This window comes from Corapipo altera, unplaced genomic scaffold, assembly GCF_003945725.1.
Source record: "Corapipo altera isolate COAL_440 unplaced genomic scaffold, ASM394572v1 0, whole genome shotgun sequence".
Lineage (NCBI taxonomy): Eukaryota > Metazoa > Chordata > Aves > Passeriformes > Pipridae > Corapipo > Corapipo altera.
The window spans coordinates 43,000,763-43,017,662 of NW_020884872.1; the positions used below are offsets into that span (position 1 = coordinate 43,000,763).

Here is a 16,900-nt window from a genome sequence, read left to right on the forward strand (position 1 = left end):
TTTTTTTTTTTTTTTTTTTTTTTTTTTTTTTATGTAGTAGGCAGTTAAATACAGAGAAGTCTAATATTTTTTTACTGAAGGGAACCTAAGAAACCTAACCACAAACCTAACACATAACCATATGCTGCCAGGATGTATTTGTCTTTGCCTGTATTTTCTCTTGAAACAAAAACTGAATTAAAAATTGCATAGCACAGCTTTTTTTCTGGTACTTCTTTTAAGTCCACAGTGCTGAACAGCTTTGCTGTGACTTCATGCAAATTAAATACCTTTCTTTTGACACTGATTCTTCAACCATTTGCTGACTGATTCTCTCAAGACAAAACTAAGGTTGTGCTGATCAAAATTTGTGACCTTAATTTATATGGTACAGTTTCAGATTCAGTTTGTAATCCACATAGATTTTACACACACACATTACAGGATTCAGAAGCAGTTCAATGCTCCATATTATGCTCCTGTTTTCTACAATTTCCAACACTTGCAGATGAGTTCTTTAGCCAACAAATAGCCCTTATAGATAACATGATACTTCTGTTTATAAGATTTCGGAGCAACAGATTGCTTTCCAGACTGATATTTCTTGTGCCTGCTGAACACGTTGCTTATTTTACAAACTGACAAGGAGAACAAATTATGATGATGCCTGCAGCAAATGACTTACTTTGTATTGCTGTCCACAGGTCACTGACTCAGAGGATTTCCCAGGACTGAGACTAAAACGAAATAGCCTGTCTCAAATAGGAACCATTCAACATGCTCAAAAAGGATGTATTACTTTTCAGGCCAGAAAGTCTGTGCACATCAACTGTTTTCCCCTCAGCAGTTAACCATTGAAATACCGCTGCATTTCTTTTTTTTTTTATTTCTATTTAGGATTTTGTGTTGCTGTGGTACCTGTTTTGTTTTAGATGTCACAGTTTTGCATAATGACTGTTGCACATATTCTGAGAAAGAATTCCCTAAAGAAGCCTGTTTCCCTCATGCTTTCTGTTTTGTAATTGTTGACAACCTTTTTTAATGGTCATAGCGTTTAGGAAGACTGTTCTCATGTGTGTTACCTGGTGTTCATAGAGATGTGTTCACACAGTACCATTTTAGAATCACAGAATAGTTTGGTTTGGAAGGGACCTTTAAACACCATCTAGTCAACCCCCCATTCGTCCAGTAGTGTTCTCTGCAGCTGTGGCACTTGGATTGACAAGACGGAATGCATTCCCATTGTATCTATCAACAGTTTCAGAATTGTCATTATCTCTGAACAATTTCTGCTCCTGTACGTAATCCACAGCCAGCAAACTGAAGTGGGGACTGTCAGAGGCTGGATTTGTATCTCACTAATGATCAACGGGTCAAATCAACAATTTCGCAATAAATACCATAGAATACTAATATAATTTTCTAAATCTATTAATGGGATATGTTATAGACATATCACTTGCATTTGGTTCACTGTCAACCTGACCTGTAAATGGAAACAACAGAATGAGTAATGTTGTTTGCACTGCAAGTAGCTGAGGCTTGTATGTATCTCTACAAAGTCCAATTATTGCCCCACAGGAGGAAAAAAGGATGTGGTTCTTCAGTCATAAGAAGAAAGACTCTTGCATGCTGAATTCCTAAACTCATTTCTAGTAGATTATACAGTAAGTGGCATGGTTGCCATTGCACAATTGATTCCTTAAATGAGAAGGCCAATAGCAAAAGTAATCCACAATACCACTCTTGAAAACAATCCACTATTGAAAGTATCCAGACATAAGTCAATTGCTAAACTGGTGTTCACTCAAAATTAAGTGCATTTTCTACACCACTTTTCTTCTCCCTTCTCACAAGATATCACAGAAGTCAAATAAGTTATGTTGTCCAATTAAAATAGACATTTACAACTTCTTCTGCCTTTAATAAAATTGAAATAAACAATAAATTTAAGCAGTTTTTTTCTTTTTAAAACAATAACAAAATGCATGCATACACCCCCCAAAAACCCCATGATATTTCGAACGAGAGATTCTCCAAAACCAGGTAGCTAGTTAAAAATTTGGCAATGTCAGACATTATGCAATACGTCTGACATTATGCAATATTGCAACCATCTATACAACTAATGGGGTACCACTTCACTGCATAAGGAAGGGATTTTCTATTCTCTGATGAAATTATAAAAGAAAGCAAGTCCAGCCTTCATAAACAGTCTGCTATGCTTCTGTGGACCCCAACAATGTTAATGAGAGGCTGAGTAAACACCACATCAGACAGAGCCCTGAAACCCTCTTGAACTCTCTAGTCTGTCTCTGTTACATATCTATATATATATTCCTTCCTTTTCCTAAGTTGAGATTTTGAATTAGGGGCATCAGAAGTTCCTTTCCACTTTCAGAATTGCTACTACTTCCATAGGGTAGGGGGACAAAACTTTCTTAGAGATATATAGCAAAAATGATAGGAAGTGTAAGAAAAAGTATTTAAAACAAAAATAAAAATCCATTTTTAAGAGAGTCAAGGAACAAAAATAAAAAATCATAAATAGGAAAAAATAATGTCCTTTCTACAGTTTTGCAAATAGTAAAGTAGGTCCAATTTTCAAAAGTAAGCATCACAAAATGTGATCATATTGTTTGTTATAGCTATAACTCTTCCAAAATCTTAAAACTCTCCTTCACTTAATATTGTACTGAAAAACGAGAAGGCAGAACAAGGTTCCATTTTTGCTAAAAAACCTGATACAAGCAAGTTTTACCAGCTATAACACCAAAAAATTTAGGTGCAAAATAGACTTTTATAGAGAGCATCTGCACCATAACTGATACGTAGGTAAGTGTCACTGTTCACCTAAGTAGCTAGAAAAGGCTGTCTTATTTTCTGTGCCACTGTTCTCTGCACTAAGTGGATAAGAATTGACAGTCTCTCCCTATTGCATTAATGAATATGTTTTCTCACTGTGTACCGTGCGGGGCTTTATAAGAAATGGAATAAGCAAAAATAGTGAAAATACAAATGTTAGGGATTTTTTGTTTAATTAGCTCATAATTTATAAAAAATTGAACAATAAACTTAATTTCAGAAAGCTCCGTACACTGTAGACTCTTTTCCATTTCAGCATGAATCTTATTTTAAAAAAGATACTTCAGAAAAATGATCATTTGTGCTAAATGACTGGGACTTTGATTAGACTTTAATAACTTTGGCAAGCTAGTTAGTGAAAAACAAAACAAACCAAGGAAAAGATTATTGGAGTTTTAATTAAATTACTGATCAAAAGGACTATGTGGCTGGGGACTGTTCTTCTCAATATCTCCTAGGCAATAATAGGAGACACATGGGCTAAATTTCAGGCCCTCCTAACACTTTTCTCTTTTCTGCCTTCCACCTGTAAACCTTAAGATGGTTTGAGTTACACAGAATTTTCCAGGACATACAGTCATCTCAGAATGTTCATGTAACTTCTAGAGTTTTGACTTACAATACAGAAAGACCTTTGTGAGCAGCAGAAAGGCTTTATACCTTCATTTTCATCACAGAACTGCGAAGAAAACCTTTCTACTCTCAAGAGATATAAAAGCATCAGTGATCCTGCACTCTCTTGTGTATTTTTGATGTTGGCAGCTGAAGTATATTTTAAAGGGAGGAGGATGACACTCAGAAAATAATTTCCCACCTTATTTCTAACTGTTTAATATTTTTACAGAAATTATGCCAATATCTTACATGCAATGGCAATAATCAAGTATTTGACATATAACCAGCATCATTTAGCAGTCAGAGACAGGTCAGGTCCATACAGTTGTTATGGGTTGAGCCGCCCCCCCAGGAGGGGGCTGGAAGTGGTTGACCCCAGTTGAGTTTCCACTGAGGGACCAATCAGAGCTGTGTTTTTGCCCCTGTGAAATTAGGATATTACAACAGTCGGAAGTTGTTGGCAGAGTGTGAGAGAGAGATTCGGAGATGAGGTGAGAGGAGGGAGGCATGCGGGCCCCTTGCAGGGGGGCCAGGCCCTCTTCCCCCCCAGCTGGGCTGCAACGGAGCTCGGGACAGTATATTACCCGGACCGGGTGCCTGTAGCCAAGGCTAGGGGGCTTTTTCCCCCCCCACTGCCCAGGAGAGGCAGCAGTGTGGACTTAAGAGGCCAGCCAGGGGGTTGGAGCTAGCTAGCCCCTGGCAGGCAGGCTTGGTATTGGAGCCGAGCCACAGACGGACTGAGGGGTGGTGCAGAGCCCAGAGAAGCAGCTGCAATTATGCCCAGCTGGAAGAACTCCAGGCATAGGAAAGAGACCAGAGCAGTCTCGCTGCTACCCTTTTTCCCTCCCCCTAATGGTGGGGGAGAGGGAGCGACCTTGAGTCGAGGCTGAAGAAACGGAAGACGGGCTGAGAGGCTCAGAGAAGGCTCTATGCGAGGTTTGGGTGAGAGCAGCCGAAAACCAAAGGAGGAATGCGGGGGGAGGAATGCCTCCCCGTGACACATGGAAGCTGAAGCCGCAGCAGCTGAAACAGAGAGAAGCCAAACCAAGCAGGCTTTTCTGGGTAAGGACTTTTGGTGAAAACTATTTGGGGTAAAAAGACTGAGCAAAACCCAGAAACCTTGCAACCTGGAGAGGAAAGAGCAAACATCTACTCTCTGGGAGGAACCTTCACGAACCATGGAGAAAGAACTCAAAGCTGACTCCCTGGACCTTAGGGATGAAGACCTGATGATGTACGTGTTCCCTTGCAGCTCAGGAGGAGACCTCAGCAGGAGCTGAGGGCTGGTGGGGGTGCAAAAAGACCCCTTCCCTGATACCCCAGTGAGAGACAGACTTTAACTTTCACCCTGAAAACTTCTCTTGAACTGATGTGGGATGGTTCAGGGGTGGTAGAAGTTCTGTTAATACTATGTATTTATTTGCTTTTCAGTATTTATTGTGTAAGTAATAAATTGTAATATAATTCCCTTCCCCCACGCTGAGTTGTGCCTGTCTGAAAACTTCCATGTTGAGGTAAATTGTGGGGGGAGCTTGGAGATTGGATTTTTTAGGGTCAAACCCCCACAACAGTGTGACAAACCAGCTCTCTGTAGATGTGATTAAAGACAAGAACAACTCACAAAACAAATATAGAATAGATTTCTCTGTCAAGTAGGAATACCATAAAATGACACTGTAATATTCTGCTATCATGCCTTGCCAAAGATAGAATTTATCCAAGAAGTTTGATTTCAAAAAGACAGTAACATTGTATTAATTCCAGAAATAAAGAAAAAAAAAAAAGAAAAAGAAAAGGAGTCAACACATCACTGGGGAAAAAAAAAAATGCCGTCAAGATAAACTGAGCTATTCTGTACCTGCAGGATTGCTCTAACTTTGGAAGAAACTAAAAAGTGAAAAAGGCAGTAAAAATAAAGTAAGCAAATTAACATTTAGATATGCATTTGTAACATGAAAAATGAAACAAACTTGTAAGGCAATCTTTCCTCTTGCAACAAAAATAATAAATAGGCAGTTTAGGAGTGAACACAGCTATACAATTCTAATACCAGTGAATGTTGAATGACTGCTGCACAAAGTGCGCTGAATTTTTACTTCATAATTACCTCTACAGGATACCACATCAACCAAAAACATTTAAGAAGAGAAAGTGAAAAGAAAAAGGTCTGAAAGTGAGTCTCCAAGAGCATGTTACTGAAGAATGTATCAAACTAAGTGTCTGAGACTTTCAAATGCTGTACTCCTAATTCTGTACTCTGAATTCTCTCATTCCATTCAGTCATCAACAAAGTATCAGAATGTCTGATTTGTGACTTTTATACAACTGTTTGAACTATTAAAAGAGGCAGAGAGATTCTAACTATTGGAAAATTACCATAACACTAAAGTCAGGAGGCACAAATTGATATCAGCGATGAAAGGGAAACACAACTGCAAGTACCACACCTTGTGTATGAATAATTTAAAAATGTGGTTCTTTGTATGTGCAGATGAGGATTCAGGTAACATCACCATTTCCAATCCGTGCTTTAAAAGCTCTTACAAAAACACATATATGACCAGTAGTAAAGGAAAAATTAGACTGAGACCTACATTTAATGTCTTATGAAGTAGGGGCATTTACTCCTTTAAAGAATGCAAGCATCAGTACTGTCAGGGACAGTTCACAGCCCTTTGTGGAGAAAGTAAATATTATTTCATGCATATTAGCTAGCAGTCCAGTGGTCTAGCAGTATAATATGAGATCCTTTCTAAAGAAGTTCAGACACATCTTTTACTACACCTGGAAATTGGAAATAATTTATTTTGACAGAAGCATTAAAATTTCCAGTATAGTCACTAGTTGTAGGTACCTATGGAGATCTCCAGAAGTAGATTTGGTCTGCCTAATTTAGAAAGTCAGACATAGGAGTATCTTCTGCTATGGCAAGATTTTCTAAAATTAGGAAGTCTTTAACCTGTTAATAGAAGCTTCAAGTAATGTGTATTATTTTCAGAAGTGGTAGCTTTTTTGAGATTGTCATCTGAAAGAAGAAACACACTGAAATGACCAAGGTCCACTTACCTGTAATCACAGCTCCAAAATATCATACCTACTTCATAACCTTAGTATTTGTACTTGTAGGAACAATAAATTAATCATGTTTTTAAATTATTGGGGAAGAAAGAAAAATAATTACCATTATTATTCCTGCCATATGCAACTGACTTATGCATATCTTGATTGCCTATTAGAGTGATAGTTACAGATTGCAGTACATAAAAGAATATGCACTGAACCCATTATTTGCCTGCCGTGAAGACAAATGAATGAAGAGGATACCATCATTTAAAACCTTCCAAAACACCAGTCTGTACAAGTAAGGATTTTTACAGAAGAAGGTGACTTTGTCAAGCCATATTCAGCATTGACTGGTTCAGCAGAGTTTATGTCAGTTCCTCTAACTGCACTTTGTCGCTGTGAATATGAACCTGTGGAGTCCAGAGCACAGATTGTAGCTGTCGGGGTCCAATAGAATCAAAAAGTTCTACTGATTTTTTGGTAAATCCACTATTTACAGAAAAAGGAGGTTACTGCGAGCCTCTCACAAAGGAGAACTGCACAGAAACCACAGCCTGCTGAAAAGAGATACTGCCACTTACACAACCAGTTTGATTTCAGGGTTTTAAAATTTCTAACAGGAGAGAACCTGGAAAACAGAGTATGTTTAAGCATTGTATACTTACATATTTTAAAGCTGACCATTTGATTGGGATTTTTATGCATTTACATATCTAACTGGCAAGAACAGAGGAGATACTAAGAGAAATCTGTTCTTTTCTGTATGCAGGGCAGAATGGTCTTTGTCTGTTTTCTTATGTACACATTAAATATGAGCAGGAAGGGCTCTCAAAGATGTCTGTTCTTTTGTTATTTGGTAATATTTAGTCATTTTTATGATAAATATGTTCTGCCTGATTTTCTGAGAGCTCACTGCAGCCTCCCTTAAATGGGATCTCCCTTTACATCTCAAAATAATCAGATCCTTCTTGCCTTCTTGCTGGGAATCTTGAAAGTAAGAAGGGAAATTCAATGCAATTGACGATAAAAGTGATCATCTGCTTTGAAGGCAAAGAGAAAATAAGGTTTCATAAAACAATGAAGCTTTCGAACAGAGTTTTTATACTCTGGATTTACTAAAAAGAATTACTTTTTCTGGTCTGGAAGGACAAAATCTGTTTAGAACATGCTTTTCAATTTATCTTAAATGATGTATTCTAAATGGAAAACTAGCCACCATCTTCAAAGTAGTCCTTCTACAGTTTAATCAGATTTTTTTAACAACTGGAAAATCATATAATCATAAAATGAAATATGTGTGTATATACATATATATATGTGTGTGTTTGTATAAGCTAAATATTTCTCTTTAGAAAACGGTACATTTCTAATCTGTGTGTTCAAATTGACTATCTTTTGAAAAGGGATCAGAATTGTGACACAAAGGTGAAATCCTTCAGAACAGACACCTAACTGCACGTGTCTACAGTATAGATGCTAACATGTGGGCAATGTACCCAAACTTCTTATGTATTGTGCAAGACTAAAGAACTACTGTCCATCTTATCCTGAAGCATACATTTACCCAGGGCCAAATGAACAGCTCTCTAAGGTCCACGGAGTAGATCTGTATATAAGGGAAGCTTAAACACCAAAATGCAGGTGTCTGATTAAAGAACTGAATTCCACCCCTGCTACAAACAACTGTCACAGGTTGTCACTGCTTAAATTGCATTTCAGGGCATTTTACCATTTTTACTGTGAAAAGTACCAGAAGCAAAGCTTCTGAGTCTTTGTGCATGTTGATATTTACCAAGTGGCAGAGATTGTTCAGTCCAGAAGGCCTCAGTACCATCACAGGCAGTACAGGCAAAAGAAAATCGGGCTATAATATATATACACAGAGCTCTGACTGTGGTTGGAAAGGAAGCACCATATCATATCATGAGAGGATGAGACAGAAAGAAATGCTATTTTGATGTCCTTAATCTTTAAATGTTTAAAAGCTGAAGTAAAAAGTCAAATAAACCTAAATTACCACTCCCATTTACTTTCTCCTAATATCGAGAGTAAATAGCTACATACAAATCAAAACTAAATAAAAAAAATTACTTGTTTAGCAAGGTTATGGCAACATGGGATTTGTATAAAAATACATATAGTTGCTTCCATAAATAGCAAGGTATATACCAAGCTGCCAATCTATGTCACTGTAAAACTGAATTAAAGTATATAAACTTTTATAAATTCCAGGAATGATTGGTTCTGAAAAGCATGACAAATGTTTTGTTTCTATCAAATTAGCTATTTAAAACTTTGAAGTTCAAAGTGTTACTGCTTGAATAGAGTGCTAAAATATAACTCAGCCTAAATCTGAGGCAACACCAGAATCCATTGAGTTCCCCTTATTTACCTGTCCATCATAAGCTTAATATGTGATTCATCCTTTTCATATCACAAAGGACCAAAAGGTATTCTTTTGTATTTGAATCTCTAATTTGCACTCCTCATCTTCCTTTCCCAAGCAGTAAATGGTACAGAAGAAAGCTTTTTCTGCAGTTTCTTCAGCTCTTTTTTTGTTGAGGAAAAGCAGTTATATGTCAGGTCTCTAAGGAATTTGATGCTCTCTTTATCCTTTGACCCTATTTTTATACTCAGAGCTACAAGAAAAGAAGCTGTCCCACAGAAAGATAACATATTTGGAGCCTAGTAAGAATTTCAGTACGTGAATTATATGTCCTTTTCCCCAAGATCCACTTGACTCTTTTGGGAAAAGGGAAAATAAGCTCTCAAAATGAAGTACTTTATAATGGAAACATTTTATTCCACTCTTTCAGATACTCCCTTGAGGAGAAAACAACACAACTCCTAGTCTCTAGAGGAAAACAGCACTGTCAAATATACAGTGCAGATTTAATATCAAAGGATGAGGGCATTCTTGATAGATTAAAGACCTTGGGACTTACCCAGTAAGATTTGCAAAGTTTATCTCTGCCTACTATTTTGTAGCTATTAATTAAGCCATAGCATCTCTTTGTATGGAAAATTTTAATAAAGAAGAGAGACAAAAGCATGATAAAGCTGGAGGGATACAAAAGACATTTATTTTAAGAAGGAAGGAATAATGATGGCCTTTGAGCTTCATTCTTGATGGCACTTCTCCCAGAAAACAACACTAGTGATGGAAAAGGAATTTTTCTGTTGGGTTCTTTTTTTTCCTATTTCACCACTCTTTCTTTTGTTGTCAGAGAAAAGCTATTTTTCACAAACTGAATTATAAGAAGAAGAGTGTTTACCATGCAGCTATCAGTAATATTTAAACTCCAGAAATTGCATTTAAAAGCTACTGAGAAGACGCAGAAAAAAAATTAAAGCAAGCCCTTAAATGGAACTAAATGCACTAGGCAAGGAAAAGTCTTGTAATATCTCTAATTCTTATGTTTGAGGAATGAGGTAGAGAGAGGGAATGGAGGCCACAAAGGTGCCAAGTGTGCATGCTCTCCCTTTACCAGTGCAGGTGAGAGGATACTGGGTTAGATAGGTCACTGACAAGAAATGCCAGTAGAACATTCTTGTCACTGAGTCTTCAGGTTAGAGTGAAAACTTATATTTTTAAACTGAAATACAGAACTGTTAGCAAACTAACTGCTGCCTTCAAGAGAATCAGGCTTTTATCCTGTAGTTCTGCCTACCTGTGCATGTAAATACAGCATGTAACCAAAGATACCTGCAATCCTATAAACTTATTACAACACTTTATTGTGTGGAACCATATTGGAATTGACTGCCTTGTAAGCCTTAAACTAAGTAACTCACAGATATGTATATCAGGTAATGCACACCAGCTCCTTTAGCAAGCATGTGATTTTCATTCACACTTCCTAGTTTTTTAATCTGGCATCTAAACAAGAAACTTTGCAGCAATATTAGTTAAGAAAAAACCTAGATTTAGTAAAGAGGGAAGAGGGAAATTATTTTTTTTTTTTATTTAAACACATGCACCCAATTAATATACCTAAATCATACTGTTTGTGCTTCTGTACGCTTACTGCAGTCTTGAGCTGTGGTACTTGCAGGTACAGATGGCCCAGCTGCCAGTCTCATTTCCTACACTTATCTACCATATGCAAGCTTTTTAACTAAATCATTTTTAATAACTGAAGTGAGACAGCAATTGGTGTTTTGCTGTTGATGTGCATTCAGCAGTAACTTGAATTAACAATTAACCTTTAATGTACATTAAGTTAATACTTTCATTACTAGAGTGGTAATTAGTATTATACTGTATCTATAGGAAAAAGCAGCTTACCTGAATAACATGTTTCAGCTTGTCAATAATTCGACTTATTACAGGATCTGTTCCCTTCACTTTTACTTCTGGATTTGCAGACTGAGCTTTGATTCCACTGCCAACCACACGACGCATATAGCTAGTTTAATACAGAAACACAAATGGTTTAGTAACTTATTCTACTCTTAGAGAGTCATCTTTTATTTTGTATTATCTCTCATGGTACCAACATTCCACTTTAATGAGATGCATTAATTTTGTGCACATATTTTTCACAAAAAAAGAAATACAGCATAATATAATTACTACATTCCACAAAGCTCTGTTATTTATTATAGTTTTAAGTTTGCTACAGACTTTAACAAGGAAAGTTATCTACATTTTGAACCACAAAACACTGCGCCCTATGCATGGATTTTTGTGTCTGTGCAAAAAGACTGTTCTCCACTTTGGTTTTGCTAAATATGAACTACATGATGATTGCCTAAATGTGTCACATTTCAGTTTTAAAACAAACTCCAGATTCTCAACACACTGCATGTTCAGAACTAAACCTGAAGTTTCGTAGTGTTTTTGTGAGTGCACATGCAGACAGAATACTTACTGCAGGACAACAGTGAAATTGTGCATAAATTATTTAGCATTACAAAAATTCTATAAGCACAGAGGCCAAAATGTACTTAATTTATAGATATGTAAAAAAGAAGAAATAGAAACCAGATATATGCTGATTCCAGAAAGAACTACAGTAGTAATTAGAACATTGTTTCTAATACATCAAAACTCAAAATACAGAAACTAAACTAACAACCTAGCAGAATTCTGTGGCTTATTAAGATGCAATTCTTCATTCAACTTACCATGTTATATGTAATACTCAAGTTATGCAAGAAAAACTGAATATCTACCTTCTCATCACAGATATTGTAAAGTATGCAAATACCCTCCATATGTTACATATTGCCTGCATACCCTTTAAGAAGATAGCTCTATACGTCTCTGTTTCAAAAGTATTTTGCCAGCTGTTATGCTGTCAGCAAAAGAAAGGAAATAACCTTAACAGAAGTGGAGTAAAGAAAAGTCTAATTCCTGCCTGTTAGATTTGCATATGAGGATAGAAAACACAGTATATTCAAATTTTGCTAATTTTTTTAAATGAAAAACATTACATGTTCTCTTAGCTCTGCAGAAAATCTTCCATATATGTTAAACACTGAATGCAGTTCAGTAAAAAAAGGTTGCCACATAGCAATGATATTTTGTCTTTGATCTTTGCTTAAATATCACCTTAAATGAGATTTAGGATATTCCTAAGGAAGTGCACACATTGAATATATGAATGCTCACAGTCTTCAAAAAGTGTTATTTTGTTTTATAGCAGACAGCTTTTTGTGCTGTCTTGTAGCAATGAAGCTACTTGCCAGCTTGAAGTGATGGGGGAAAGCTTTGTATAGAGATGTGTAAAAAATCCACAGCATGCCTGCTGGTGGGTGATTGTTTAATGCAGCAATTTGAGAAGGGTCAACAAATCTTCTGGTAGTTCTTAGCTGAAAAAGAAAAGCAAATGTAAAAACCTTCACCAAAAAAAATCCTTTGACAGTCATTTGTCTGAGTCAAAATAGATGAATCAATAAGGAATTAATTCCAGCTGGACAATGCTGCACTTACCAGAAAGACAACTGGTTTAACTAACATATTGGTTTAATGCAACACAGAAATTTCTCTTCATACTGCAACACTATAAAAAGTCTTGAAGGTTATGGCTATCCTTTCTATGCAGTGCTCTTGTTTTCTGTTGCACAGCATGCAAAATCTGTGTTCTCACTTTCTGTCACTCAGAATTCTTCAATTAACAGGTTTTTTTTAAATGCTGCAAACCCAACTATCACACCTTCACCTGTGAACTGCCACTGTTGGGACGGCCACAAACACGACATCACACACTCTTCTTCCAAAAATAGGACCTTTATTTCATAGAAATGTTGTTAATTTATAGTTTTTTCTAGCCAGCATCTTTCATTACCATTGGTGCCCCTACTACATAAACGTTTCAAGATTGGCTTTTCTATAGCTTCTGCAAACTCAGGATGACTCAGCAGACAGTCCAGGATCTCTGGCTATCACAGCTAACTCGCAGCTTTGTCCTCCCTGTCCACCCTCTCATCTTCAATGTTTACATTCCTTCACAACCTCGCAGCTACAACCACTCAAATTCAGGGCCCAAGCTGCCCACAACTCAGTCGCCTCCCACAGTGAACTGTATAACTTTGAAAAAGAATACCCTTTCTCTTTTTTTAAATTCAATTGATGATACTCATTTCTCTAACCATGCAGGAAGAAATCAATCATACAGAAGCTGAGACTTCCCTAGGCACCAATTTTATCTGTTTAGCTCACCTGGGAATTATTTGGCAATGATTCATTCAAGACTGACCATCATTTCTTTTTCAGCTATTTCTACATTGAAATCCACAGCCTTGCACAGCTGGTATTTGCCATAGGACTAACTCATTTCTTTCACATGAGCAAAAGTAGCTAGGAAAGTAGTGTTGTCTGGTGAGTGGACCCGATATTAGGAGTTCCAATCATGTTCCCCAATCTCTTCAGAGCTGACATTCTCTGAATTCCTCTTCAGCTGTAGTTCATAAGGAACTGTTGGATTTACTCACCAGTAAAAAGTGTTAGCAACGACTTTGGTTTTCTCTGTCTCCCACTCCTACTCATTCTCTTATAGTCATTCCTTTTCATATTCTCTCAAAGCAAAAATACATATATATCTGCTCTCCAGATAGAGGAACTCTACTATCTATTACTTTTTTCTTGTATTGGAAATCCCAACCCATATTAAATTTGCTTCCACTGGAAGGTGATCCAGATTTGACGAACTGACATAAAAACTATCATTTAACTTTGAGTTTGTTGTAAATACATGTTCTGACAAGTTATAAGGCAGACTGGAAACCTTTTTTCTTTCTTCACACGTATAATAAGGCATTGACAAAAGCTTATGAAGTATTGCTTTATTGATTATTATCATAAAAGTAAGATTATGGAAGTTAACCTCTTTTTGTTTAACCTATTCTTTTGCTGCTTGAAATGGTATCTTTTGCATGCAAAAGTTATAAATTACTTATATGTTGTTGTTTCATATTCCACATATCATTGTGTTTAATTAACAAATGTCTATAAATCTAACATCTTCAAACATACTAATGTAAACTAAATGATCTGACAAAGCTAAACAAGCTATTGGGAATCTGAGTATGGTACACAAAACTTCATCCCTGTAGATTTACATTTACATGCAAAATATGTTTCCCTTAAGTTGGAAGGGGGAAGGAAATGTAGAAATCTCACACTCTTGGTTTGAGAGACTTTATTTATTATAAAGTTTTAATACAGCATTAATCACTTGCTGTTTCTCTAAGTACTAATGTACAAGTAATGGCAAAAACATTTTAAGGATCCCCACAGAGGTAGTCTGACTTGAGTAAGTGTTGCTCAGATTTGAATCCTGGGGAAAAAAAAATGACAAATTTCTTGCTAGAGAAGTAATAGACCCACCATCTGTGCTCATTTCTGTACAAGCATGGTAATGTATCACATCGCTTTAATAGGCAGACTTGGTCCCCAAGTACTATTCATTTTCATCAACACTAGAAAAAAAAAAAAACAAGCACCAATATATTTGTATTCTATAAACATGTTTTAAAGTGATGAACAAGGTGCCCATTTCCTGAGCTCATATATGAATATTCATATAAATTACTTATTACTCTCTATTGTTTCTATGAATACAGTTGGTGGGGCTTACATTTCATTCTATCATGATCTCTGATAAAAGATCATGTGCTTTATTGGCTATCACTATTTTCTTGGTATGTGTAATTAATTCTTGTAAGAATGAGCCATTTTGGACATGGTGCTTAAGGCAGATCTGTATCTCTATATCCTTCCAGCACAAAATAATCTGTATTATATTGTGATGACAACAAATACTGATACACCATATTTATTGTTATGATTTTCCCTGTCAAGCTCCTTTTAGGCAATTGGACTATGTTTCAAGCAGGAGATAAAAGCAATGAAAGGTGTATTATGATAGCAAACGCTATTCTGCAGAACATCCCTAAGTGTCCTGGCAGTCAAGCCTCTCCAAAAGACCTGGTGATGTTCTACACTTTAGCAAGTTTAGCTGGTCATCCCATCCTGATGTATCTGTTTCAACTGCTACTATCACCTTCTGTCACTGCCTTCTTCTGGTCTCTAACAGTATTTCCCAGGGCTCAGTACTGGGCTCCGTCCTGTTTAATATCTTTATCAATGGCTTGGAGAAGGGGCTCCAGTGCATCCTCAGTAAGTTTGCAGATGACGCCAAGTTAGGTGGGAGTGTTGATCTGCTAGAGGATAGCAAGGCTCCACATAGAGATCTGGACAGACTGGATCACTGGACTGAGGACAACTGCGTGAGGTTCAATAAGGCCAAGTGCTGTGTCCTGAACTTGTTTTGCAACAACCCCAAGCAGTGCTACAGGCTTGGAGGAGACTGGTTTGAGAGTTGTTCAGCAGAAAGGGACTTGGGGTGCTGGTCAACAACTGGCTGGATATGAGCCAACAGTGTGCCAAGATGGCCAAGAAGGTCAATGACATTGAGCTGTATCAAGAATAGTGTGGCCAGCAGGACCAGGGCAGTGATTGTCCATCTGTACTCAGAACAAGTGAGGCTGCACCTCAAGTACTGTGGTCAGTTTTGGGCCACTCACTTCAAAAAGGACATTGAGGGGCTGGAGTGTGTGAAGGATCTAGAAAACACGTACTGTAAGGAGCAGCTGAGGGAACTGGGGTTTAGTCTGGAGAAGAGGAGGCTCAGGGGGGACCTCATTGCTATCTACAACTACCTGAAAGGAAGCTGCAGGTAGTTGACCTGACTAGATGGTCTTGAAGGTCTCTTCCAACCTTGATGATGATTCTGTGTGACTCTTGGGCTTTTCAGTTTGGCTCAATTGACACTATCAAGATCTACTCAGGAATCTCTATGTTAAGTTGTTGAGTTCCAGGGTCATGATACTGAGACAACTGTTCTGATTGTGAGGGGCTTAATGACCGAGGTGCATTGCTTTACCTCTGAAACATTTGTGTGTATCAGGTTACACAGCTGTAGGAGTGTCTATGTACACATAGACACTACCTGACAAAGCTCATTTTGTTCATCACTTTATGGCATAGGATTCCCATCTCCATTTGCAGTATTTCATCTAAAATATAATCTTAACTGATAGCATCACAGCAAAAAGACAACAATCACTAACTCCTCATCTGGCAAAAATGGAGAAGTCTCTCCACTGACTTAATTTTCTGCATTTGAAACCAGTTTGGTGTAAATGATGCAATGCTCACTTCCATCTGACTGAAGTAAGCAGTGAAATCCTAGTGAAATTTTTTGAAAGTAGGTGTTTACTTCCTGTGGGTGCTTTGGGAAGGTCCAGACAGTGAGAATATAATGCACAAGAGACCAAATAACTTTTAAAAAGTATATTTATTTACTGTATTTGCTTTTCTGTTTTCATCTCCTTTAACTGATATTGATACAGTAACTAAGCAGCACCTTTTGCAATATGTTGTCCCCTTCCTTAAATGGATTTTCTTCTTTGTATGTTCTGGTTTATAAAAGTAAGCATTCATGTACTGGCATTGCTAAAGGAATTTGCTTTGTTCAGCTTCTCATGCTAATTGAATTCTAAATTACCTCAGAACTTAAGTTGCTGGCACTTACAAGTTTCAAGCAAACACCTGTATTTATATAGTCTCTCCGTGTTTAAGAATGGTAAAATAGCACAATGTGCCCACTACATTTTGTTTTATTTCAGACATGGGATATGACTTTAATAACTTTTTCTCAGCTTGTTTGCTTTATGATTGCTGGTAATTGCTGGTTTACACCTGCTATTGCCTGCATCTTCATCACTGCTGGGCATTTCAAAATTCTGGGTAACTGTTAATTGAGATATTAACAATTACTTGAATGCCAGTAAAAAAGTAAACATATGCAGCAACAAATGAGTAAGAGTGTTTAGTGATGCAAAATTTAATTAGCAAAGATGAGCAAAT

General features: G+C 37.0%; 1 protein-coding gene across 1 annotated transcript in view; it reads right to left on the minus strand.

The window, feature by feature from the left end:
- Positions 1-16,900, minus strand: part of GPC5 (glypican 5) — a 275,817-nt gene that overhangs the window by 62,160 nt on the left and 196,757 nt on the right. Inside the window, exon 6 of the mRNA XM_027645659.1 lies at positions 10,811-10,931. Coding sequence (XP_027501460.1) covers positions 10,811-10,931 — 121 coding nt within the window. The remainder of the gene's footprint in view (positions 1-10,810; positions 10,932-16,900) is intronic.